This window comes from Pristiophorus japonicus, chromosome 14, assembly GCF_044704955.1.
Source record: "Pristiophorus japonicus isolate sPriJap1 chromosome 14, sPriJap1.hap1, whole genome shotgun sequence".
Lineage (NCBI taxonomy): Eukaryota > Metazoa > Chordata > Chondrichthyes > Pristiophoridae > Pristiophorus > Pristiophorus japonicus.
In genome coordinates, this window is record NC_091990.1 from 176,698,104 (window position 1) to 176,722,597 (window position 24,494).

Here is a 24,494-nt window from a genome sequence, read left to right on the forward strand (position 1 = left end):
AGCACCAGGAGTCCTCCAACAGCGTGCTGGGACGGCCCCCCAGTGTGTCTCTGTCAGTGTCTCTATCTCTCTGTCTGTGTATGTGTGTGTCTCTCACTCTGTCTGTCAGTGTCTGTGTTTCTGACAGCGAGGGGAAGGGGGTGGAGGGGAGGGGAGGGGTGGGGGGAGGAGAGGAGGAGGAGGGAGGTAGAGGGGGTGGGGGGAGGTAGGGGGAGGAGGAGGGGGGAGGGAAGGAGAGGAGGAGAAGGAGGGAGAGGAGGAGAAGGAGGGAGAGGAGGAGAAGGAGGGAGAGGAGGAGAAGGAGGGAGAGGAGGAGAAGGAGGGAGAGGAGGAGAAGGAGGGAGAGGAGGAGAAGGAGGGAGAGGAGGAGAAGGAGGGAGAGGAGGAGAAGGAGGGAGAGGAGGAGAAGGAGGGAGAGGAGGAGAAGGAGGGAGAGGAGGAGAAGGAGGGAGAGGAGGAGAAGGAGGGAGAGGAGGAGAAGGAGGGAGAGGAGGAGAAGGAGGGAGAGGAGGAGAAGGAGGGAGAGGAGGAGAAGGAGGGAGAGGAGGAGAAGGAGGGAGAGGAGGAGAAGGAGGGAGAGGAGGAGAAGGAGGGAGAGGAGGAGAAGGAGGGAGAGGAGGAGAAGGAGGGAGAGGAGGAGAAGGAGGGAGAGGAGGAGAAGGAGGGAGAGGAGGAGAAGGAGGGAGAGGAGGAGAAGGAGGGAGAGGAGGAGAAGGAGGGAGAGGAGGAGAAGGAGGGAGAGGAGGAGAAGGAGGGAGAGGAGGAGAAGGAGGGAGAGGAGGAGAAGGAGGGAGAGGAGGAGAAGGAGGGAGAGGAGGAGAAGGAGGGAGAGGAGGAGAAGGAGGGAGAGGAGGAGAAGGAGGGAGAGGAGGAGAAGGAGGGAGAGGAGGAGAAGGAGGGAGAGGAGGAGAAGGAGGGAGAGGAGGAGAAGGAGGGAGAGGAGGAGAAGGAGGGAGAGGAGGAGAAGGAGGGAGAGGAGGAGAAGGAGGGAGAGGAGGAGGAGGAGGGAGAGGAGGAGGAGGAGGGAGAGGAGGAGGAGGAGGGAGAGGAGGAGGAGGAGGGAGAGGAGGAGGAGGAGGGAGAGGAGGAGGAGGAGGGAGAGGAGGAGGAGGAGGGAGAGGAGGAGGAGGAGGGAGAGGAGGAGGAGGAGGGAGAGGAGGAGGAGGAGGGAGAGGAGGAGGAGGAGGGAGAGGAGGAGGAGGAGGGAGAGGAGGAGGAGGAGGAGGAGGAGGAGGAGGGAGAGGAGGAGGAGGAGGAGGAGGAGGGAGAGGAGGAGGAGGAGGGAGAGGAGGAGGAGGAGGGAGAGGAGGAGGAGGAGGGAGAGGAGGAGGAGGAGGGAGAGGAGGAGGAGGAGGGAGAGGAGGAGGAGGAGGGAGAGGAGGAGAAGGAGGGAGAGGAGGAGAAGGAGGGAGAGGAGGAGAAGGAGGGAGAGGAGGAGAAGGAGGGAGAGGAGGAGAAGGAGGGAGAGGAGGAGAAGGAGGGAGAGGAGGAGAAGGAGGGAGAGGAGGAGAAGGAGGGAGAGGAGGAGAAGGAGGGAGAGGAGGAGAAGGAGGGAGAGGAGGAGAAGGAGGGAGAGGAGGAGAAGGAGGGAGAGGAGGAGAAGGAGGGAGAGGAGGAGAAGGAGGGAGCGGGAAGGAGAAGGGAGGAGGCAGGAAGGGAGAAGGAGGCTGAATGGTCCGGGCTTCTTGGGCTGGATTGACAGGTAGGTGGTGTCGGGTCGGTCGCGGAGTTTGGGGGGGGGGGGGGGGGGGACGCGGAGGTCGGGGGTTGGGTCCGGGCGGGGGGGGGGGGGGGGGGAGAGCGGGAGTCAAGTCGGGTTGGGTCCGGTCCAGGGGGAGCTGGGCGTGGGAGGTGAGCCTTATCCACGCAGCTCCAGTGAGCCCATTCAGCCAGGGCTAGGGGCTGCGTGCTTCAGGCCCCTCCCACAGTTTTGGGCGCCTGGAGCTACTGCACATGCGAGCCCACTGTAGCGCACATGTGCAGAGGTCCCGCCACTGTTTTCAGCGCAGGGACCTGGCTCCGCCCCCCACAGCTCATGCTGCGACGCGCCCAGCTCCAGAGGACCTGCAGGGAACCGGAGAAGAGGTGAGTTGTTTTAGGCGCACTTTGTGGCGCAAAAAACGGGCATTCAGGTCTGGGCTGCGCCGTTCTAGGCACGGCCCGAAACTTAGGCCCAATAAGTCAGCATAAAGGTCAGAATAGCAAAGAGCAAATTATTAAGGAGTTTATGAATGCAGAACAAAGATACTAAGCAGAACATTTTTGAAAATTATCCACCAAAATACAAAACACAAATACACTGGGCTCTATTTTCGCCACGAATGTACGCCGATTTTTGGCGTCCAAACGTTTGATGGCGTGAAATACTCACTTTCTAACTTTTGCAACGTTTGGACGCCAGCGCCGACCATGTGCGCCAGTTAAAACATTTTTGGCGCAGACACGAGTCAAAATGGGATCGGCCGCTGTTTTTGTGGACTTAAATCAATTTTGGCCGACCACAAATGTTTTCAGTGTGGCACATACTGCCCAAAAGCCCCACAAAAAAAACGTACATTAACTTAAGGAATCAGTGTGGCGCACAAGAGGACAGGAGCGAGGCAAAAAGAATACGCAATAAAATACTTAAAACATTTTTGGCGCAGGCACGGGTCCAGCTTGGGGTTGGGGGGTGGAGAGAGAGCGGTGCCCGTGGATCCAGCCGGGGGTGGGGGGGGGGGGGGGGGCCAGTGGCCGCAGATCCACCAGGCGGGGGGTGAGAAACTCGGGTTCAGCATTGGGGAGAGGTCCTTTGTGGCCCTTTCGGCAGCAGTGGGCTAGCAAGTCCTTTTGGGGAAGCGGGCTTCAGCGTCTCTGGTTGCCCTGGCAACTTCACCTTTTTGCATATGCCAAGAGTTTTTAGCGCATACTTTAAGCTCCATGCCCCCCCCAAACTAACTTCAGAGAGCGCAACGCCAAATTCAAATATTTCTTTGGCAAAAGTACCGCTTTTTTTTCTGCCGCAAACGTACACAAAAAAAACATACAGGCGGGCGCCAAAAATCTAGCAAGTGGAAAATAGGGGCCAATGTACTTCATGGTTAAACATTTCATATGTAGTTTGCATCTCAATTAAGCATTCAAATTGGCAGATTAACCATCTAATAACACTACAGATTGGTGCTGCTACAACTTGATGCAAAAAAAAATCAAGCAATTGTCGAAAGCTTGGGGCAGCATTGGTTAGAAACATAGAAATTAACAGCGCAGAAGGAGGCCATTTCAGCCCATCGTGCCCGCGCCAGCTGACAAAGAGCCACACGGTCCTCGGTCAGCAACCCTGAAGGTTACATATAAACCTATGAACTATGGAGCCATGGGATCTCCTGGGAGAGGCAAAAAAGATAAAAACCCAGGCCAATAGAAGAAAAAATCTGGGAAAATTCCTCTCCTACCCATCCAGGTGATCGAAACTAGTCCAGGAGATCACCCTGGCCGTATTAGATTCTCTAAAGTACTTACCATTGTATCTGCGCCAGCCAACGAGGTTATCCAGTCTAATCCCACTTACCACCTCTAGGTCCGTAACTCTGCAGGTCACGGCACTTCAAGTGCCTATCCAGGCACCTTTTAAATGTGGTGAGGTTTTCTGCCTCTACCACCTTTCCAGGCAGTGAGTTCCAAACCTTCACAACCCTCTGCGTGAAGAAGTTTCCCCTCATATCCCCTTTAAACGTTCTCCAACCACCTCAAACCTATGCCCGCTCGTAACTGACCCCTCCAACAAGGGAAATAGGCCCTTGCTATCCACTATCTCCAGGCCCCTCAAAATTTTATACAACTCAATGAGGTGTCCCCTCAGCCGCTTCTATTCCAAGAGGAACAAATCTAGCCTATCCAATTTGTCCTCATAGCTAAGATTCTCCATTCCAGGCAGCATCCTCGTAAATCTCCTCTGCACCCTCTCCAGTGCAATCACGTCCTTCCTATAATATGGCAACCAGAACTGCATACAGTATTTCAGCTGTGGCCTAACCAGTATATTATACAATTTAAGCATAACCTCCCGACTCTTGCATTCGATGCCTTGGCCAATCAAGGCAAGCATTCCGTATGCCTTCTTAACCATCTTATCCACCTGACCTGCTACTTTCAGGGATCTGTGGGCAAGCACTCCAAGGTCCCTTTGTTCATCTACACTTCTAAGTGGCCTACCGCTTAATGTGTATACCCTTTCTTTATTAGCCCTCCCCAAGTGCAATACCTCACACTTCTCTGAATTAAATTCAGTTTGTTACTGTTCGGCCCACCTGACCAGTAGACTGATATCCTCCTATTGTCCATGACTTTCCTCTTCATTATCAACCACACAGCCAATGTTATTGTCATCTGCAAACTTCTTAATCATACCCCCTATATTCAAATCTAGATCATTGATGTATACCATAAAAAGCAAGGGACCCAGTACTGAGTCCTGCGCAACCCCACTGGAAACATCCTTCCAGTCACAAAAACATCCATCCTTTGCTTCCCACCTCTAAGCCAATTTTGGATCCAACTTACCACTTTGCCCAGGACCCCATGGGCTTTTACCTTCATGACCAGTCTACCATGTGGGACCTTATCAAATGCTTTGCTAAAGTCCATATACACTACATCGTATGCGCTGCCCTCATCACCCTACTGGTTACCTCCTCGAAAAATTCAATCAGGTTAGTCAAACACGATCTTCCCTTAACAAATCTGTGCTGACTGTCCCTGGTTAACCCTTGCCTTTCTAAACTTAGGTTTATCCTGTCCTTCAGGATTTTTTCCAATAATTTTCCCACCACTGAGGTTAGGCTGACAGCCTGTAATTACTCGGCCTATCTCTTTCTCCCTTCTTAAACAAGGGTACCACATTAGCAGTTCTCCAGCAACCTGCCTGAATCCAAAGAGGACTGTAAAATGATAGTCAAGGCCTCTGCTTATTTCCTCTTTCGCTTCACTCAAAAGCCTGGGAAGCATTTCATCCAGGCCTGGGAACTTATCCACTTTCAAAGTTGCTAAACCCCTTAATACTCCTCTCTCACTAGGTTTCCATAATTTCACACTCCTCCTCGACAGCAGTATCTGCATTGCCCCTTTCCTTTGTGAAAAAAGACAAAGTATTCATTTAAAACCATACCCACATCTTCCGCCTCCACACAGATTATCCTCATGGTCTCAAAAAAGCCCTACATCCTTACTTTAGTTATCCTCTTGCTCTTAATATATTTATAGAACATCTTTGGGTTTTCCTTGATTTTACTTGCCAAGAATTTCACAGTGGAAGACACAAAAACCATGCCAAAAATTGCTGGTCATAGGAATGTGGGAAGGGAGGTCCTTGAGATGATCACTATCACTAGGGAGGTAGTGCTGGACAGACTAATGGGATTGAAGGTAGACAAGTCCCCTGGTCCTGATGAAATGCATCCCAGGGTATTAAATGAGATGGCGGATGTTATAGCAGATGCATTTGTTATAATCTACCAAAATTCTCTGGACTCTGGGGAGGTACCAGCGGATTGGAGAGTAGCTAATGTAACGCCTATGTTTAAAAAAGGGGGCAGGCAAAAGGCAGGTAACTATAGGCCAGTTAGTTTAACATCTATAGTGGGGAAAATGCTTGAAGCTATCATTAAGGAAGAAATAGCAGGACATCTGGATAGGAATAGTGCAATCAAGCAGACGCAGCATGGATTCATGAAAGGGAAATCATGTTTAACTAACTTACTGGAATTCTTTGAGGATATAACGAGCATGGTGGATAGAGGTGTACCGATGGATGTGGTGTATTTAGATTTCCAAAAGGCATTCGATAAGGTGTCACACAAAAGGTTACTGCAGAAGATAAAGGTACGCGGAGTCAGAGGAAATGTATTAGCATGGATAGAGAATTGGCTGGCGAACAGAAAGCAGAGAGTCGGGATAAATGGGTCCTTTTCCAGTTGGAAATCAGTGGTTAGTGGTGTGCCACAGGGATCAGTGCTGGGACCACAACTGTTTACAATATACATAGATGACCTAGAGGAGGGGACAGAGTGCAGTGCAACAAAATTTGCAGATGACACTAAGATTAGTGGGAAAGCGGGTTGTGTAGAGAACTGAGAGAGGCTACAAGGGGATTTGGATAGGTTAAGCGAATGGGCTAAGGTTTGGCAGATGGAATACAATGTCGGAAAGTGTGAGGTCATCCACCTTGGGGAAAAAAAACAGTAAAAGGGAATATTATTTGAATGGGGAGAAATTACAACATGCTGTGGTGCAGAGGGACCTGGGGGTCCTTGTGCATGAATCCCAAAAGGTTGGTTTGCAGGTGCAACAGGTAATCAGGAAGGCAAATGGAATGTTGGCCTTCATTGCGAAAGGGATGGAGTACAAAAGCAGGGAGGTGTTGCTGCAACTGTATAAGGTATTGGTAAGGCCGCACCTGGAGTACTGCGTGCAGTTTTGGTCACCTTACTTAAGGAAGGATATACTAGCTTTGGAAGGGGTAGAGAGACGATTCACTAGGCTGATTCCAGAAATGAGGGGGTTACCTTATGATGATAGATTGAGTAGACTGGGTCTTTACTCCTTGGAGTTCAGAAGGATGAGGGGTGATCTTACAGAAACATTTAAAATCATGAAAGGGATAGACAAGATAGAGGCAGAGAGGTTGTTTCCATTGGTGGGGGAAACTAGAACTAGGGGGCACAGCCTCAAAATACGGAGGAGCCAATTTAAAACCGAGTTGAGAAAGAATTTCTTCGCCCAGAGGGTTGTGAATCTGTGGAATTCGCTGCCCAAGGAAGCAGTTGAGGCTGGCTCATTGAATGTTTTCAAGTCAAAGATAGATAGATTTTTAAGCAATTAGGGAATTAAGGGTTATGGGGAGAGGGCGGGTAAGTGGAGCTGAGTCCACGACCAGATCAGCCATGATCTTATTGAATGGCGGAGCAGGCTCGAGGGGCTAGATGGCCTACTCCTGTTCCTAGTTCCTATGTGCTCTCTCTTAGCATTCCTAATATCCTTTCTAATTTCACTACTGAATTTTCAATATTCCTCCAGAGATTCTACAGTATTTAGCCGTCAGTATATGACATAAGCTTCCCTTTTTTTCTTTATCCTCCCCTGTAAGTCCCTAGACATCCAGGGGGCTCTAGAATTGTTATTACCACCCTTTTTCTTTAAGGGCACATGCTTGGCCTGAGCCTTCCAGATCTCCTTCCTGAATGCCTTCCACTATTCTGACACTGATTTATCTTCAAGTAGCTATTTCCAGTCCACTGTGGTCAAATCACTTCTCAACTTAGCAAAGTTAGCTGTTCCCCAATTTGGGACTTTTATTCCTAGTCTTATTCTTGGCCTTATCCATAACTAACTTGAATCTGACTGAATTATGGTCACTAGCACCCAAGTGCTCTCCCACTGATACCCCTTCCACCTGTCCAGCTTCATTCCCCAAAACTAAATCCAGAACCACCCCCTCCCATGTTGGGCTTGTTATATACTGACTAAAAAAGTTCTCTTGAATGCATTTTAGGAATTACACACCCTCTATACCCTTCACACTATATTTGTCCCAATCAATACCACGATAGTTGAAATCCTCTACTATTACTATCCTATGGTTTTTGGACCACAGAAATTTGCCTACATATTTGCTCTTCTATCTCCCTCCCACTGTTTGGGGGTCTATAATACACGGCCAGCATTGTGATCGCCCTTTTTTTATTTTTCAGTTCGACCCATATGGCCTCATTTGATGATCCTTCTAACATATCATCCCTCCTCACAGCTGTGATAGCTTTTTTTTTTAAATCAATACTGCGACTCCCCTCCCCCTTTTTACCCTCCTCTCTGTCTTGTCTAAAAATCCTGTAACCAGGAATATTGAGCTGCCAAACCTGCCTGTCTCTGTAATGGCTATAATGTCATACTCCCAAGTGTCTACTTGTACTCTTAGCTCATCCGCGTTATTCACTATACTCCTTGCATTGAAGTATATACCATTTAGCACAGGAAGACCTCCTTGATTACTACTAACTAACCCTTGTTTCCTCTGTCTTATAGATTCACTTTCTACATTCTTGCTTTCCAATTTCAGCTTTACTTCCTTTCCTTTTGAAGTTACTTCCTTCCTTATTGAATTTGTTCTCAGGTTCCCATCCCCCTGCCAAGCTAGTTTAAACTCTCCCCAACAGCACTAGCAAAACTCCCCATGAGGATATTGGTCCCGGCACTGTTCCATGCCACAGGAATTTAAAACCCTCCTAAACTTAACCAGAAGTTATAAGAATTTGCTGTAACAGCAGGAACTATGCGATAGTCAAGAGTTTTCATTGCCCCCTCCCCCCTATAATCCAAGTTTCCTTTGAGTCATTTTACTCCCAAATTTATTCCCTAATCTGTCCAAAGTAGCACACAGTAACGAGAATGTAGGTTTACCTTTATAATAGAGCCGCATGTAGAGGAAAATTCCTGTTGCTATTACTGCAACAGAAATAATAATGCTCGCAATGATGCTTCCAACTATTGATCCTGTGGCCAGACGAATTTCTGCTTCTGTAAAAGAAAAGTTACATATTTCCCATATTGGATCTTTTTTAATGGTTCCACAAGTCACTAGTGTAAAACTGCATTAAGTGTAAAACTATATAAAAGAGTAAAGTATACCAGGGAAATACTTAGCACAGCTCTGGACCAGCCAATCAGAGAAAGTGCTCACAAATATCAGGCATTTGTTTTAACACCCGAGTGTCTCATATTTGCAACTATATAAAAGAGTAAAGTGTACCAGGGAAATACTTAGCACAGCTCTGGACCAGCCAATCAGAGAAAGTGCTCACAAATATCAGGCATTTGTTTTAACACCCGAGTGTCTCATATTTGCAACTTAGTTGTGTTTCTTGGAAAACTGGCTATTGGCAAGTTAGAAAGCAACGTCCCACAAGGATCAGCAATGGGCTTACATTAATGATTTTGGCTTCGGAACAAGCAAACCAATATCAAAATTGCAGGTGATACTAAACTCGGGGGGTGAGGAAGGACAGGTATGGCTAACACTGAGGAAGAATGCAACACGAGAAGACATTGGGGGGAAAATTGCAGTCGGTACGAACGCATCAGACCCGAAAAAAATCTTTGCAAGTACCTGGTGATCCCAGAAGAACGTAGGATTCAGGTCAGTGGCCTAGATTCACTGTGCAGCGCACAGGGAGATGTCTTTCATGTACGTACATGCTGGACCACCAATCACTATGCAGTATTCTCATTGATACAAATGGGAGCTCTGTTTGTACGGGCTCCCATTACTATCAATGAGAAAACCCCCTAAAACACTGAAACACAACATAATAAATAAATAAATAAATAAATAAAACACCTCACATATTTTAAATTAACTGAAATTAAATGTAATTAAATGTTTTTAAAAATATTTTTTTTTGACTTTTTTTTTTAAAATGTGTTTTAATAGTGTTAAACTTACCTTAATGGACAGGGTTTTTAATATAAAAATAAGTGTTAAATGTAATTTTTATATGTTTTAAAAGTGTTACACTGGTAAAAAAGTAAGCTATGCGCCTGCTTTTACCAGGCGTAAAAGTTTGAAGGACATTTGCTGGGCATGAGTTGAGCAAATAGCCCAATCTCTGCTGCGCGGATGGATGTCCTTCTCCCGGGGATGCGTAGGATCTGTATGCAAAAATCTTGACAGATCGCAAAAGTTGGTTCTCGGCGCATGCGCATCGCGCCCCGAAAACCGGCTTTTGCGAGGCCTTGTTGGATCTGTGCGCACTTCGTACGGACCCAGCGAGGCTGGAATTTTCGGTCCATTAGAAAATGTGCAGACTGGGCAGTTAAGTAACAAATGAACATTAACATGGATAACTGTGAGGTGATGCACCTTGGTAGGAAAAATAGAAACATCACCCGACATCCTAGAACATAAAAAATGGAGTAGAAGATCAAAGGGATCTGGGGATACAAGTGAACAAATTAGTAAAAGCAACATCGCAGCAAAGGCATTAAAATTGTTAACAAAACACTGGGATTTATTTCTAGGTGTACAGAATTTGTTAAATTTGTATAGGACCCTGTTCAGGCAGCAATTAGGAGTACTGTGCACAGTTCTGGACCCCTAATATAAAAAGGACATAGATGCACTGGAGAAAGTGCAAAAAAGATTTACAGGGATGGTACCAGAACTGAGATATTACAGATATTGGAAAAGATTGAACAGGTAAAGACTTAGAGGTCACCTGATAGAGATCTTTAAAATTATTAATGGGTTGGACAGTATAGATGTGGAGAGAATATTTCCACTTATGGGAGAATCCATAACTAAAGACCATAAATACAAGATAGTTACTAATGAATCCAATAGTGAAATAAAGAGAAATTTCTTTACTCAATGTGGTTTGAATGTGAAACTCATTACCATAGGACATGGATGTGGCAAATAACTTGGATGCTTTCAAAAGCAAACTAGACGAGTAAATGAGAGAAAAGGGAATAGAAAGATATACTGAAAGGCTGAGATGAAGCAGATGGAATGGGAGAAGACTCGTGGAGTATAAACACCAGCACAGCCTAGTTGAGCCGAATGTTCTATTTCAGTGTTGTATATTCAATGTAAAAATCTTAGTCAAGATTGGAACCTACTCTCTGAGGAACAATGGTCGTAGGCTAATTTCCTACTAAAAAGATTTGTTAATGTAATGAAGTGGAAAATATTGGTCAAATAAACAAATTACAATTAACCTTTCACAAGAGTCATGAAAAGTCATTGAGACATATGTTGAGGTCAGAACTGGATGTTTGGAAAGGAAAAGGTGTCCAGGTTATTGGATGGAACACAAGTCTAGTATTTAAAAATGCTTTCCATGGATTCAAAAAACCTCCCACAAAATGCTCAAAACCGTAGAAAAATAATTATTCACAATATATACATGTAATCTAATTTACTGTGGGAAGAAGTCAATAGCAGAGTTCTGTATTAACACCAATTTAAAACCTTTTGTAAAAATACATCAGTTTAATAAACAAATTACAATTAACCTTTCTCAAGAGTCATGAAAAGTAATTGAGACATATGTTGAGGTCAGAACTGGATGTTTGGAAAGGAAAAGGTGTCCAGGTTATTGTTCAAAAGGCCATTGCCTTTCTGTATCAAACGAATCCATAAAAAAGCGTAAATTGCATCCTCTATAAAAATTAAAACTACAATACATCGGTTAACACTGGAGTGCTTTTCAATACTAACTTAACCAAAATGTTTTGTGCTTTGCATTTTAATAAAAAGCCAAGACCACCACAACTGACCTTTCAAAGTCACGAAAGCAGTCACCAAGTATGGCTCTGAAAAAGTCTTGTGTGTCACACGGCATTGGAAAGTACTGCCAATGTCTTCTACATGAGGTTCCAATCTAACTTCAGTGGTTACATTACATGTTCCATCGGGGTTTTTAACTGGTGGAGCGATGCAAATGTCAGTTAATAGTTTTGTTTCTCCTTGTGATGGGGTTGACTGAAGCCATTCAGCATTGCTGTCACAAGGATAATAGCCACTTAACTGGCAACCCAAGGCCATCTCTCCACCAGTGCCAACTTCCACAATTTTTTCTGAAACCACAGTCACTGTGGGACGTGCTGCCAAAACAAACAGGTACATTAGCATCACTAATAACAGTGACGATACTTCAAAAGTAATTAATTGGATTGGATCTGTGCATATTAAAATAAATTGGAGAAAAGGTAGCAGAGGCATTATTACATATATATATTTATATATAATCATTAGAAAAGGGAATAGTGCCAGAGGACAGGTATTTAAAAGGGGTGTTAAACAGGGGTCATGGAACTATAGAACAGTATGTGTAACATCAGTTGCAAGAAAAATAATGGAATCTTTACTCAAAGATGTAATAGAAAAACATCTAGGGCCCAAGTTTCCACACGATAAAAAACGGGCGCCCCTCTGAGCTGGGCGCCCGTTTTTCGCGCCTAAAAAAAACCGCGCTATTCTCGAGCGCCCTGCAGCTCCTTGTCTGCCTGGCGCGGCGCCCAGGGGGGCGGAGCCTACACTCGCGCCGATTTTGTAAGTGGGAGGGGGCGGGTACCATTGAAATTAGTTTTTTTCCTGCCGGCAACGCTGCGCGTGCGCGTTGGAGCGTTCGCGCACGCGCAGTGTGAAGGAAACATTGGCACTCGGCCATTTTTGTAGTTCTTTGTAGCTGTTTAATTTTTGAACATTTTTTAATAAAAGCACATTACCCTTCCATGATCAGCACTGAGGCTTCTTGCAGCAGTGAGAAGGTACAGGAAGCCTCAGAAAGTTGAGGCAGCCGTTTCCCTCCCCACCCCCGCCCGTCATCGGGAACGAACGGAACGGCTCCTCCCCCCTCTCCCCCCCGCCCCCGCGGGAACGAACGGAACGGCTCCCCCCCCCCCGCGGGAACGAACGATGGCTGAAGCACTTTCACACAGGTAGGAAGATGGTTTATTTAATCTTTTCTTTGCTTATAAATGTTTATTCAGATTGGATTTATTTGTATAATATTTGTAAAGTATAAATAAGGATTTATTATAGAATTTAATGACTTCCCTTCCCCCCCCCCCTCGTTCTGGACGCCTAATTTGTAACCTGCGCCTGATTTTTTTAATGTGTAGAACAGGTTTTTTCAGTTCTACAAAAATCTTCACTTGCTCCATTCTAAGTTAGTTTGGAGTACGTTTTCACTGTGGAAACTTTGAAATCAGGCGTCAGTGGCCGGACACGCCCCCTTTTGAAGAAAAAATTGTGTTCCAAAGTGGAACTGTTCTACCTGCCTAGAACGGCAGAAAAAAAATGTGGAGAATTGCGATTTCTAAGATAGTCCGTTCTCCACCAGTTACTCCTAAAAATCAGGCGCAAATCATGTGGAAACTTGGGCTCCTAGAAACCAAAAATATAATTAAGAGTAGTCAGCAGATTTCAATAGGGAAGGTCATGCTTGATCAACCTTATTGAATTCTTTGAAGAAGTAACAGAAAGAGTAGACAAGGGTAATGCAGTAGTTACAATATATTTGAATTTTCACATGGCCTTCAATGAGGTACCACATAGTAAACTCATGACTAAGATCAGCTCAAATGGATTCAGGAGACATGTAGCAGAGTGATTAGCAAGTTGGCTGCAAAACAGAAGAGAGTGGATAAAGGTGGGAAGTGGGGTTCCACAGGGATCGGTCCTAGGACCACATTGTTCATAATTTACGTAAACGATTTGAACTCAGGAACCGGAAGTAACTACGGTTAATTATGATTGACAATTAAGTGTTAATGCAGCACACATCAGTGGGCAACAATATGCTTATTTGAGGCTTATGTTTTATTTCCCTTTGTATATGCTGACTGTTACACTTTTACATTACATCTAGCTCTTGTTAATTCAATTAGTGAATGATATACAATACATTGAAAAATACATGATTTGATACCAATATGTATTGTTTTGTATTTGATATTGTTAAATATATAAAGGAACATGATTGGGGATACATTTGGCAATGTTGTGAAGTTTACATTGGTATTATTTTGTTCTGTTAGCTATAGTTCATTGCGTATGCTGTAAGCAAGGTTTGTGAAATGTAAAAAAAAGTTTGCATTTTAAGAAACTCCAGCATTTGTACAAATACTTTGTCTAAAAACTTGATCACTTAATCAAGTGATTTGCCTATGTTTATATCATTCCATTATTAGAATTTGAACAATACCAAGCAGAGAGAGATATCCATAAATCTGGCAAGTTCCCTAAAGGTGATGAGAAAGTTCCAACTAATTGTGAGCTCTGCATGGCTGTCTGAAAATTAGACGGCATTCATTGGTTATTACTAATTCTTATTATTGTATCAGCTGTAGTGTGCCAGAAGGATCAGATAATCATAGTGTGCAAGTGAAGGTAAAGAAAAATTGTTGTTAGAACCTCCTTCTACTTCTGCTGGGATGAAAGTTAGAATGCTTTCAAACTTTCATTTTGATGCTACAGCACATAAAAGTCAGCGTCAACTGAGTACTTTAACTCCCACCAACCCAAGCACCTTACAGAATCAACTACCTTTGACCAGTCCTTTTGGTGATCACCTTAATTAAATTTTACTGTGCATCATACAAATAAAATGTTTCAAAGTCTGAATGAGGATTGTCAGATTGTCTGGCAACTTCTACACACATGTATTATTGGGCCATTAATAAATGTATACTAATCAGTTCAGAAAGCTTAAGACAGTAGATGCAAAGCATTTTCTTTTTTAATACAGGTAGTTCGGATGAAAGATCAACCTGAAACTTTAACTCTTTCTCTTCACAGATTCTGCCTGGCCTGCTGAGAGTTTCCAGCATTTTCTGTTTTTATTTCAGATTTGCAGCTTCAGGTGTATATCGATTTTATATTTAAGGGTATTTCATTTGCAAGATTTTGTTTCCAAAAGCAGCTTTCATAGAAAGACAAACTGTTATGATATATGAACACGCATGGCATTGTTACACTGCAATGTGCAACAGTTTACAGTATTGTACATAAATCAGCTTACCTAAAACCTCTAGCTTTATTGTCTTAGAGGCTTTATAATTTGGTGAAATAAAAACATCACATCGATACTGTCCAGTGTGTTTAAATGTGACACTTTTTAGCAACAGTGACATGTTTCCACTTAGAATTGAGCTTTCTGACAGCTCAGCTTCTTTCCATTGCTCATTTATTACTCCATGCATGTAGACAAAGGGCTTTGAATTTCCAGTGTCACTAGTGAAAGCCCATAAAACTCCCAAGTTGTTTGCGCTCAGTGTAGACCCGGTGAGTTCAGCAATTTCGCACTGTAGAAGTCCATTTTCATGAAACATTACTTCCACAGAAGGTTGACTCACTTTCAACTCCAACTTTCCATCTGCAGATTCAATAAGAACATGATGCTGTTTTATTAGCGTCCACCATACAAGTGTGCCGATATTTACTTCAACTAACATAGGTGGTGCGGCAAAGACCATTTGGTCCAACTGTTCCACACAAGCCTCTCCCACCCTTCATCTAACCCCAACAGCATAACCCTTCTATTCCTTTCTCTCTTATGTGATTATCTAAATATTCCAAAAACTTCAGCTCATTGTGATCTCTGCTGCCATATCACAATTCGCACCAAGTCCCGCCTCAACCTTGATCCACCCCTGTGCTCGCTGACCTTCAATAGTCCGGCAATGCCTCAATTTTAAAATTATCATCCTTGTTTTCAAATCCCTCCAACCTATACCATATATGTATAGCCCTACAACTCCTCCAATTTTGGCCTCTTGCACATCACCGATTTTAATCACTCCAAAATTTTTGGCCATGCCTTCAGCTGCCGACGCCCAAGCTCTGAATTTCCCTCCTAAAACCTCCCTGCCTCTCTCTACTCCTTTAAGACATCCCTTAAAACCCACCTCTTTGAACAAGCTTTTAGTCAGCTGTCCAAATATCCCCTCAGTGTCAAATTTTGTTTGATAACACTCCTGAGAAGTGCCCACCCACCTTCTAAAGGCAGAATCCTTGCTGGAATGTGCTCCCAGTACCTCACCCAGGTAATCATTCATTCACAGACAAGCCAAAAGAGCAAGTTTCAATCAGAAGAGGAAAACATCGTAGCTGAGCAACTTTGGAGGGTATCTTCTCACCAAGTTTCTCCCAAAAGTGAGTCCTTGCTCGGCTATAGCTCCACAGGCACAGCTGAACTGGACTTTGCCTATCAAGTAGTCACTATTTACCTGCGAGCCACAACAGTGAGTGTCAGCAGCTGATACGACCAAGGAGAACATCACAGGTAAGCCTAATCCTGTCCTCACCCAACATTCACACACGCAAGATTCCAGTAACCCCAAACAGCAATGAGAATGCTAGACAATTTCAAATTCTCCAACTCCCAGTGCTGAAGCCATAAGTACAATCCTACTGCCGATTGAGCACTGGTAAAACGTTGTGTGCGCGCGAAGGGGAAGGGGTCGAGGGAGTGGGGACGGAGGGGCAACGCGCGGGGGGTCGCAGGTCGTGCGCGGGGGAACGGGGGGCGCACGCAGGGACCGGGGGGAGATCGTGCGTGGGGGAACGGGGGGCCGGGGGGGGGGGGGAGGTCGTGCGCGGGGCGAAGGGGGGCGCGCGGGGGGACGGGGGGGCGGGCCACGGGGGGGTTGGGGAGACGCGCGCCGTGACAGGGGGGGGGGGGCGCGCGGGGACGGAGGGGGTGCGGGGACAGAGAGCGGGGAATGGTGAGAGGGGAATAGTGACAGAATGGGCTTAGAGAGAGTGGGTATAGAGAGAGGGTGGGGAAGGAAGGAAGGATGTGAAAGCCTTGGAGAGGGTACAGTGGAGATTTACTAGAATGGTACGAGAGATCAGGTACTTCAATTTTGTGGAGAAACTGGCATTTTGCTCCTTAGAGTAGAGAAGGTAAGGGGAAGTAAAAACACAAAATGCTGAAAATACTCAGCAGGACAGGCAGCAACTGTGGAGACACAAGCAGAGTTAAGGGTTCTGGTCGATCATCTTGCGTCAAAACTGGAAAAGATTAGAGATGCAACAGGTGTTAAGCAAGTACAGAGGCAGGGAAAGGAGGGAGGGGAGGAAAGAAAAGGGAAGGCCTGTGATAGGCTGCAAGCCAGGAGAGATTAAATGACAAACGGGTGGCTGGATATAGGACTAATCATCATAGGCAGTCCCTCGGAATCGAGGAAGACTTGCTGCCACTCTTAACACGAGTTCTTAGGTGGCTGAACAGTCCAATATGAGAACCACAGTCCCCGTCACAGGTGGGACAGAGTTGTTGACGGTAAGGGTGGGTGGGACAGGTTTGCCGCACGCTCTTTCCGCTGCCTGTGCTTGATTTCTGCATGCTCTTGGCGATGAGACTCGAGGTGCTCAGTGTCCTCCCGGATGCTCTTCCTCCACTTAGGGCGGTCTTTAGCCAGGGACTCCCAGGTGTCAGTGGAGATGTTGCATTTTATCAGGGAGGCTTTGAGGGTGTCCTTGTAACGTTTCCTCTGCCCAGCTTTGGCTCGTTTGCCGTGAAGGAGTTCAGAGTAGAGCGCTTGCTTTGGGAGTCTCGTGTCTGGCATGCGAACTATGTGACCTGCCCAGCGGAGCTGATCAAGTTGCTCAGTGCTTCAATGATGGGGATGTTAGCCTGGTCGAGAATGCTAACGTTGGTGCGTCTGTCCTCCCAGGGGATTTGTAGGATCTTGCGGAGACATCGTTGGTGGTATTTCTCCAGCAACTTGCGGTGTCAACTGTACATGGTCCATGTTTCTGAGCCATACAGGAGGGCGGGTATTACTACAGCCCTATAGACCATGAACTTGGTGACAGTTTTGAGGGCCTGGTCTTCAAACACTCTATTTGCGGTTAAGAAAGCAAATGGCATGTTGGCCTTCATAGCAAGGGGATTTGAGTACAGGGGCAGGGAGGTGTTGCTACAGTTGTACAGGGCATTGGTGAGGCCACACCTGGAGTATTGTGTACAGTTTTGGTCTCCTAACCTGAGGAAGGACATTCTTGCTATTGAGGGAGTGCAGCGAAGGTTCACCAGACTGATTCCCGGGATGGCGGGACTGACCTATCAAGAAAGACTGGATCAACTGGGCTTGTATTCACTGGAGTTCAGAAGAATGAGAGGGGATTTCATAGAAACATTTAAAATTCTGATGGGGTTAGACAGGTTAGATGCAGGAAGAATGTTCCCAATCTTGGGGAAGTCCAGAACCAGAGGTCACAGTCTAAGGATAAGGGGTAAGCCATTTAGGACCGAGATGCGGAGGAACTTCTTCACCCAGAGAGTGGTGAACCTGTGGAATTCTCTACCACAGAAAGTTGTTGAGGCCAATTCACTAAATATATTCAAAAAGGAGTTAGATGAGGTCCTTACTACTAGGGGGATCAAGGGGTATGGCGAGAAAGCAGGAATGGGGTACTGAAGTTGAATGTTCAGCCATGAACTCATTGAATGGCGGTGCAGGCTAGAAGGGCCGAATGGCCTACTCCTGCACCTATTTTCTATGTTTTCTATGTTTCTATTCCTCAGGACTAATAGGACTAGTAAAGAAACAAAAGATGGATCTAGAGGTGTAAATGGGACGATCAGAACCAAAAGATCCAAAAGAATGGCGGCAGAGGTCATGATCTGAAATTGTTGAACTCGATGTTGAGTCTAGAAGGCTGTAAAGTGCCTAATAGAAAGATGAGGTGCTGTTCCTTAAGCTTACATTGGAACAGTGCAGGAGACTAAGGACAGAGAGGTCAGAGTGGGAGTAGTCCAAAGAATTAAAGTGACAGGCGACCAGAAGCTCGTGGTCATGCTTAGGGACTGAATGGTGTGTTCCGCAAAACGGTCACCCAATCTGCGTTTGGTTTCCCAAGTGTAGAGACCAGCGCAGAGACCAGCACAATGTGAGCAGTGAATACAGTACACTAAATTGAAGGAACTATAAGTAAATCGCTGTTTCACCTGGAAGGAGTGTTTGGGGCCCTGAACGGGAGGAAGTAAAAGGGCAGGTGTTGCATCTCCTGTACTTGCACGGGAAGGTGCTGTGGGAAGGGGAGTGGGTGTTTGGGGAGTGGACCAGGGTGTCGCAGAGGGCACGGTCCCTTCAGAATGCTGAAAGGGGAGGGGAGAGGAAGACGTGTTCATATAATCATAGAAATTTACAGCATGGAAGGAGGCCATTTCGGCCCATCATGTTCGCACCGGCCGACCAAAAGCTATCCAGCCGAATCCCACTTTCCAGCTCTTGGTCCGCAGCCCTGTAGGTTACGGCATTTTAAATGCACATCCAAGTATTTTTAAATGTGGTGAAGGTTTCTGCCTCTACCATCCTTTCAGGCAGTGAGTTCCAGATCCCACCACCCTCTGGGTGAAGAAATTACCCTTCATATTTCCTTTAACCTCTCCCCAATTACTTTAAATCTATGCCCACTGGTTGTTGACCCCTCTGCTAAAGGAAACAGGTCCTTCTTATCCACTCCATGAAAGGCTGCATTAGAGGGAGTACCGTGCGGCGGCCCGGAAATCGGTGCGGTCCCAACCTGCAAGACCATTAGCAGCAGGCCGGGGCAATCAGAGGGAGCAGCGTGCGGCGGCATACCACTGCAGGAGGGCGACGGCTGCGAAGTTAGGTGCAGATTGCAGTGCGGGCAGGCACAGTAGGAGGGCGAAGAAGCTGCAAGAGTTTGTAGAAGGAAGTGATCGGGACCCAGGAGAGGCATGAGTCTGGGGCCCAGAATAGGCGAGGGCCCAGGGGCAGCACGAGCCAGCCCACACTGCTATATGTGTGCGCACTCGGTCCGTGCAGCAGAGCTGGTCTCCAGTCGTCCTGGTTAACCATTGCCACTGGATAAAGGCCGAGCTCTGTCGAGCCTGTGTGGTGGCTGGTGTGCAACGGTCACCACAAGTTAAAAAAATCCATGCACAGGCATCTTCTACCCTCCAAGATGTAGTTCGGGATCCGGAATATTAGGTCCTTCATTGAAACATCTGTGAATTCATTCCTTTTTGGCTTGGAAGCAAGTCTATCCTCGCTTTGAGGGACTGCCTATGATGATCCAGGCCCCTCATAATTTTATTCACCTCAATCAGGTCTCCCCTCCTCTGTTCCAAAGAAAACTGACCCAGCCTATCCAATCTTTCCTCAGCCAAAATTCTTCAGTCCAGGCAACATTCTTGTAAATCTCCTCTGCACCCTTTCCAGTGCAATCACATCTTTCCTGTAATGTGGTGACCAGAACTGCACACAGCACTCCAGCTGTGGCCTAACCAGTGTTTTATACAGTTCAAGCATAACCTCCTTGCTCTTGTATTCCAGGCCTCAACTAATAAAGGCAAGTATTTCATATGCTTTCTTAACCATCTTATCTACCTAGCCTGCTACCTTCAGGAATCTGTGGACCTGCACTTTTCAGTGTCGTACCATTTAATGTGTATTCCCTTGCCTTGTTAGACCTCCCCAAATACATTTTTGGACTTTCAAAAGGCTTTTGACAAGGTCCCACACAAGAGATTGGTGTGAAAAATTAAAGCACATGGTATTGGGGGTAATGTATTGACGTGGATAGAGAACTGGTTGGCAGACAGGAAGCAGAGAGTCAGGATAAATGGGTCCTTTTCTGAATGGCAGGCAGAGACTACTGGGGTGCCGCAGGGCTCAGTGCTGGGACCCCAGCTATTTACAATATACATCAATGATTTAGATGAAGGAATTGAGTGTAATATCTCCAAGTTTGCAGATGACATTAAGCTGGGTGGCGGTGTGAGCTGTGAGGAGGATGCTAAGAGGCTGCAGGGTGACTTGGACAGGTTAGGTGAGTGGGCAAATGCATGGCAGATGCAGTATAATGTGGATAAATGTGAGGTTATCCATTTTGGGGGCAAAAACAGGAAGGCAGAATATCTGAATGGTCTCAGATTAGGAAAAGGGGAGGTGTAACGAGAGCTGGGTGTCATGGTACATCAGTCATTGAAAGTTGGCATGCAGGTACAGCAGGCGATGAAGGCGGCAAATGGCATGTTGGCCTTCATAGCTTGGGGATTTGAGTATAGTAGCAGGGAGACCTTACTGCAGTTGTACAGGGCCTTGCTGAGGCCTCACCTGGAATATTGTGTTCCGTTTTGGTCTCCTAATCTGAAGAAGGACGTTCTTGCTATTGAGGAAGTGCAGCGAAGGTTCACCAGACTGATTCCCAAGATGGCAGGACTGACATATGAGGAGAGACTGGATCGACTGGGCGTGTATTCACTGGAGTTTAGAAGAATGAGAAGGGATCGCATAGAAACATATAAAATTCTGACGGGACTGGACAGGTTAGATGCAGGAAGAATGTTCCCGATGTTGGGGAAGTCCAGAACCAGGGGACACAGTCTAAGGATAAGGGGTAAGCCATTTAGGAGAGGTGATCTTATCGAAACGTGTAAGATTATGAGGGGGCTCGACAAGGTGGATGCAGAGAGGATGATGGGGGAGACTAGAACTAGAGGGCATGATCTTAGAATAAGGGACCGTCCATTTATAAACAGAGGTGAGGAGGAATTCCTTATCTCAGAGGGTTGTAAATCGGTGGAATTCGCTGCCTCAGAGAGCTGTGGAAGCTGGGACCTTGAATAAATTTAAGGCAGAGATAGAGAGTTTCTTAACCAGGAAGGGGTTATGGGGAGCGGTCTGGGAAGTGGACTTGAGTCCATGATCGGATCAGGCATGATCGCATTAACTATCATAGGTACAGGAGTAAGCCATACGGCCCCTCGAGCCTGCTCCGCCATATAATAAGACACGGGGAGAGGGCGGGTGGGAAAGAGCTGGTCACTTGTCACCATTTTAGCCCCGGCTGCTTCAATTCCATCTCCAAGCCTTCTTCCCTGGGACCCCGCCGAGCCCCAGCACAGCCCCACCCGACCCGACCCCGGTCAGACCGTGTGATTCCCAGCCTCCAGGCCCGAGGCCCAGGAGCCGCGCACTTTACCTGAAAGCCGCATCAGAGCGGCCAGCGCGACCACCGCCGGCACCAGGAGCGGCAGCGAGTCCCGGCTCGGGCCCATCACCCCCTCTCCGGGGCTCCGCTTTTCTCCCGCACCGACCGTCAAACAGCCGCCTTCTCACTTTCACTTTCGCCGCCAGCAACAGGCGGAGGTGCGCGCGCAGCCGCCCCCCGGCAACGGATGGAGGTGCGCGCGCAGCCGCCCCCGGCAACGGATGGAGGTGCGCGCGCAGCCGCAGCCGCAACCGCAGCCGCCCCCAGCAACGGATGAAGGTGCGCGCAGCCGCAGCCGCCCCCGGCAACGGATGAAGGTGCGCGCAGCCGCAACCGCAGCCGCCCCCAGCAACGGATGGAGGTGCGCGCAGCCGCAGCCGCAGCCGCCCCCGGCAACGGATGGAGGTGCGCGCAGCCGCAGCCGCCGCCGCCGCTGGGGGGCGCTGCCAACAAAGTATGGAGCGTTGTCGATGGGCAACAAAGTCAAAGTTGTTCGACAAATCATCAACACAGGCAGTCCCTTAGAATGAGTCTTTAAAGGGTGGCTGAACAGTCCAATACGAGAACCACAATCCCTGTCACAGGTGGGACAGAGGGGAAGGGAGGGTGGGCAGGTTTGCCGCACGCTCTTTCCGCTGTCTGCGCTTGTCTTCTGCGTGCAATCAGCGACAATACTCGAGGTGCTCAGCGCCCGTCCGAATGCACTTTCTCCACTTAGGGCGACCTTTGGCTCATTTGCCATGAAGGAGTTCCGAGTAGACCGCTTGCTTTGGGAGTCTCGCATGTCTGGCATGCGGACAATGTGGCCTGCCCAGTGGAGCTACATAAAAACATAAGAACATAAGAATTAGGAACAGGAGTAGGCCATCTAGCCCCTCGAGCCTGCTCCGCCATTCAATAAGATCATGGCTGATCTGGCCGTGGACTCAGCTCCACTTACCCGCCCGCTCCCCGTAACCCTTAATTCCCTTATTGGTTAAAAATCTATCTATCTGTGACTTGAATACATTCAATGAGCTAGCCTCAACTGCTTCCTTGGGCAGAGAATTCCACAGATTCACAACCCTCTGGGAGAAGAAATTCCTTCTCAACTCGGTTTTAAATTGGCTCCCCCGTATTTTGAGGCTGTACCCCCTAGTTCTAGTCTCCCCGACCAGTGGAAACAACCTCTCTGCCTCTATTATGTCTATCCCTTTCATTATTTTAAATGTTTCGATAAGATCACCCCTCATCCTTCTGAACTCCAACGAGTAAAGACCAAGTCTACTCAATCTAACATCATAAGGTAACCCCCTCACCTCCGGAATCAGCCTAGTGAATCGTCTCTATACCCCCTCCAAAGCCAGTATATCCTTCCTTAAGTAAGGTGACCAAAACTGCACGCAGTACTCCAGGTGCGGCCTATACAGTTGCAGCAGGACCTCCCTGCTTTTTTGTACTCCATCCCTCTCACAATGAAGGCCAACATTCCATCCGTCTTCCTGATTACCTGCTGCACCTGCAAACTTTTTTTGGGGGGGATTCATGCACAAGGAGGCCTTGAAAATGTCTGCTGTGTCACCCAGGCGGGTGGCACGGTTTAATGTTTATGTTTATTTTCAGGTAAACTCAAAAGAATTTCATGCACAAGGACCACCAGGTCCCTCTGCACCTCAGCATGTTGTAATTTCTCTCCATTAAAATAATATTCCCTTTTACTGTTTTTTTTCCCAAGGTGGATGACCTCACACTTTTCGACATTGTATTCCATCTGCCAAACCTTAGCCCATTCGCTTAACCTATCCAAATCTCTTTGCAGCCTCTCTGTGTCCTCTACACAACCCGCTTTCCAACTAATCTTTGTGTCATCTGCAAATTTTGTTACACTACACTCTGTCCCCTCTTCCAGGTCATCTATGTATATTGTAAACAGTTGTGGTCCCAGCACCGATCCCTGTGGCACACCACTAACCACCGATTTCCAACCCGAAAAGGACCCATTTATCCCGACTCTCTGCTTTCTGTTAGCCAGCAAATTCTCTATCCATGCTAATAGATTTCCTCTGACTCCGCGTACCTGTATCTTCTGCAGTAACCTTTTGTGTGGCACCTTATCGAATGCCTTTTGGAAATCTAAATATAGAAACATAGAAACATAGAAAAAAGGTGCAGGAGTAGGCCATTCGGCCCTTCTAGCCTGCACCGCCATTCAATGAGTTCATGGCTGAACATGCAACTTCAGTACCCCATTCCTGCTTTCTCACCATATCCCTTGATTCCCCTAGTAGTAAGGACTTCATCTAACTCCTTTTTGAATATATTTAGTGAATTGGCCTCAACAACTTTCCGTGGTAGAGAATTCCACAGGTTCACCACTCTCTGGGTGAAGAAATTCCTCCTCATCTCAATCCTAAATGGCTTCCCCCTTATCCTTAGACTGTGTCCCCTGGTTCTGGACTTCCCCAACATTGGGAACATTCTTCCTGCATCTAACCTGTCTAACCCCGTCAGAATTTTAAACGTTTCTATGAGGTCCCCTCTCATTCTTCTGAATTCCAGTGAATACAAGCCCAGTTGATCCAGTCTTTCTTGATAGGTCAGTCCCGCCATCCCGGGAATCAGTCTGGTGAACCTTCGCTGCACTCCCTCAATAGCAAGAATGTCCTTCCTCAGGTTAGGAGACCAAAACTGTACACAATACTCCAGGTGTGGCCTCACCAAGGCCCTGTACAATTGTAGCAACACCTCTCTGCCCTTGTACTCAAATCCCCTTGCTATGAAGGCCAACATGCCATTTGCTTTCTTAACCGCCTGCTGTACCTGCATGCCAACCTTCAATGACTGATGTACCATGACACCCAGGTCTCGTTGCACCTCTCCTTTTCCTAATCTGTCACCATTCAGATAATAGTCTGTCTCTCTGTTTTTACCACCAAAGTGGATAACCTCACATTTATCCACATTATACTTCATCTGCCATGCATTTGCCCACTCACCTAACCTATCC

At 46.8% G+C, this 24,494-nt stretch overlaps 1 protein-coding gene across 2 annotated transcripts in view; it reads right to left on the reverse strand.

Moving 5' to 3' along the window:
• The window catches only part of LOC139280246 (uncharacterized), a 56,687-nt gene extending 35,012 nt beyond the window's left edge, over window positions 1-21,675 (reverse strand). The window contains exons 1-4 of one of the 2 annotated variants that reach the window (XM_070899881.1): window positions 21,500-21,675; window positions 14,559-14,912; window positions 11,311-11,637; window positions 8,434-8,547 (exon numbers count right to left, since the gene is read on the reverse strand). In XM_070899881.1, coding sequence (XP_070755982.1) covers window positions 8,434-8,547; window positions 11,311-11,637; window positions 14,559-14,912; window positions 21,500-21,575 — 871 coding nt within the window. In that variant the 5' untranslated portion in view covers window positions 21,576-21,675. Of the gene's footprint in view, window positions 1-8,433; window positions 8,551-11,310; window positions 11,638-14,558; window positions 14,913-21,499 lie in introns of both variants that reach the window. The other variant, XM_070899880.1, reaches the window with a different exon arrangement.
• Between the last annotated feature and the right edge of the window lie 2,819 nt (window positions 21,676-24,494).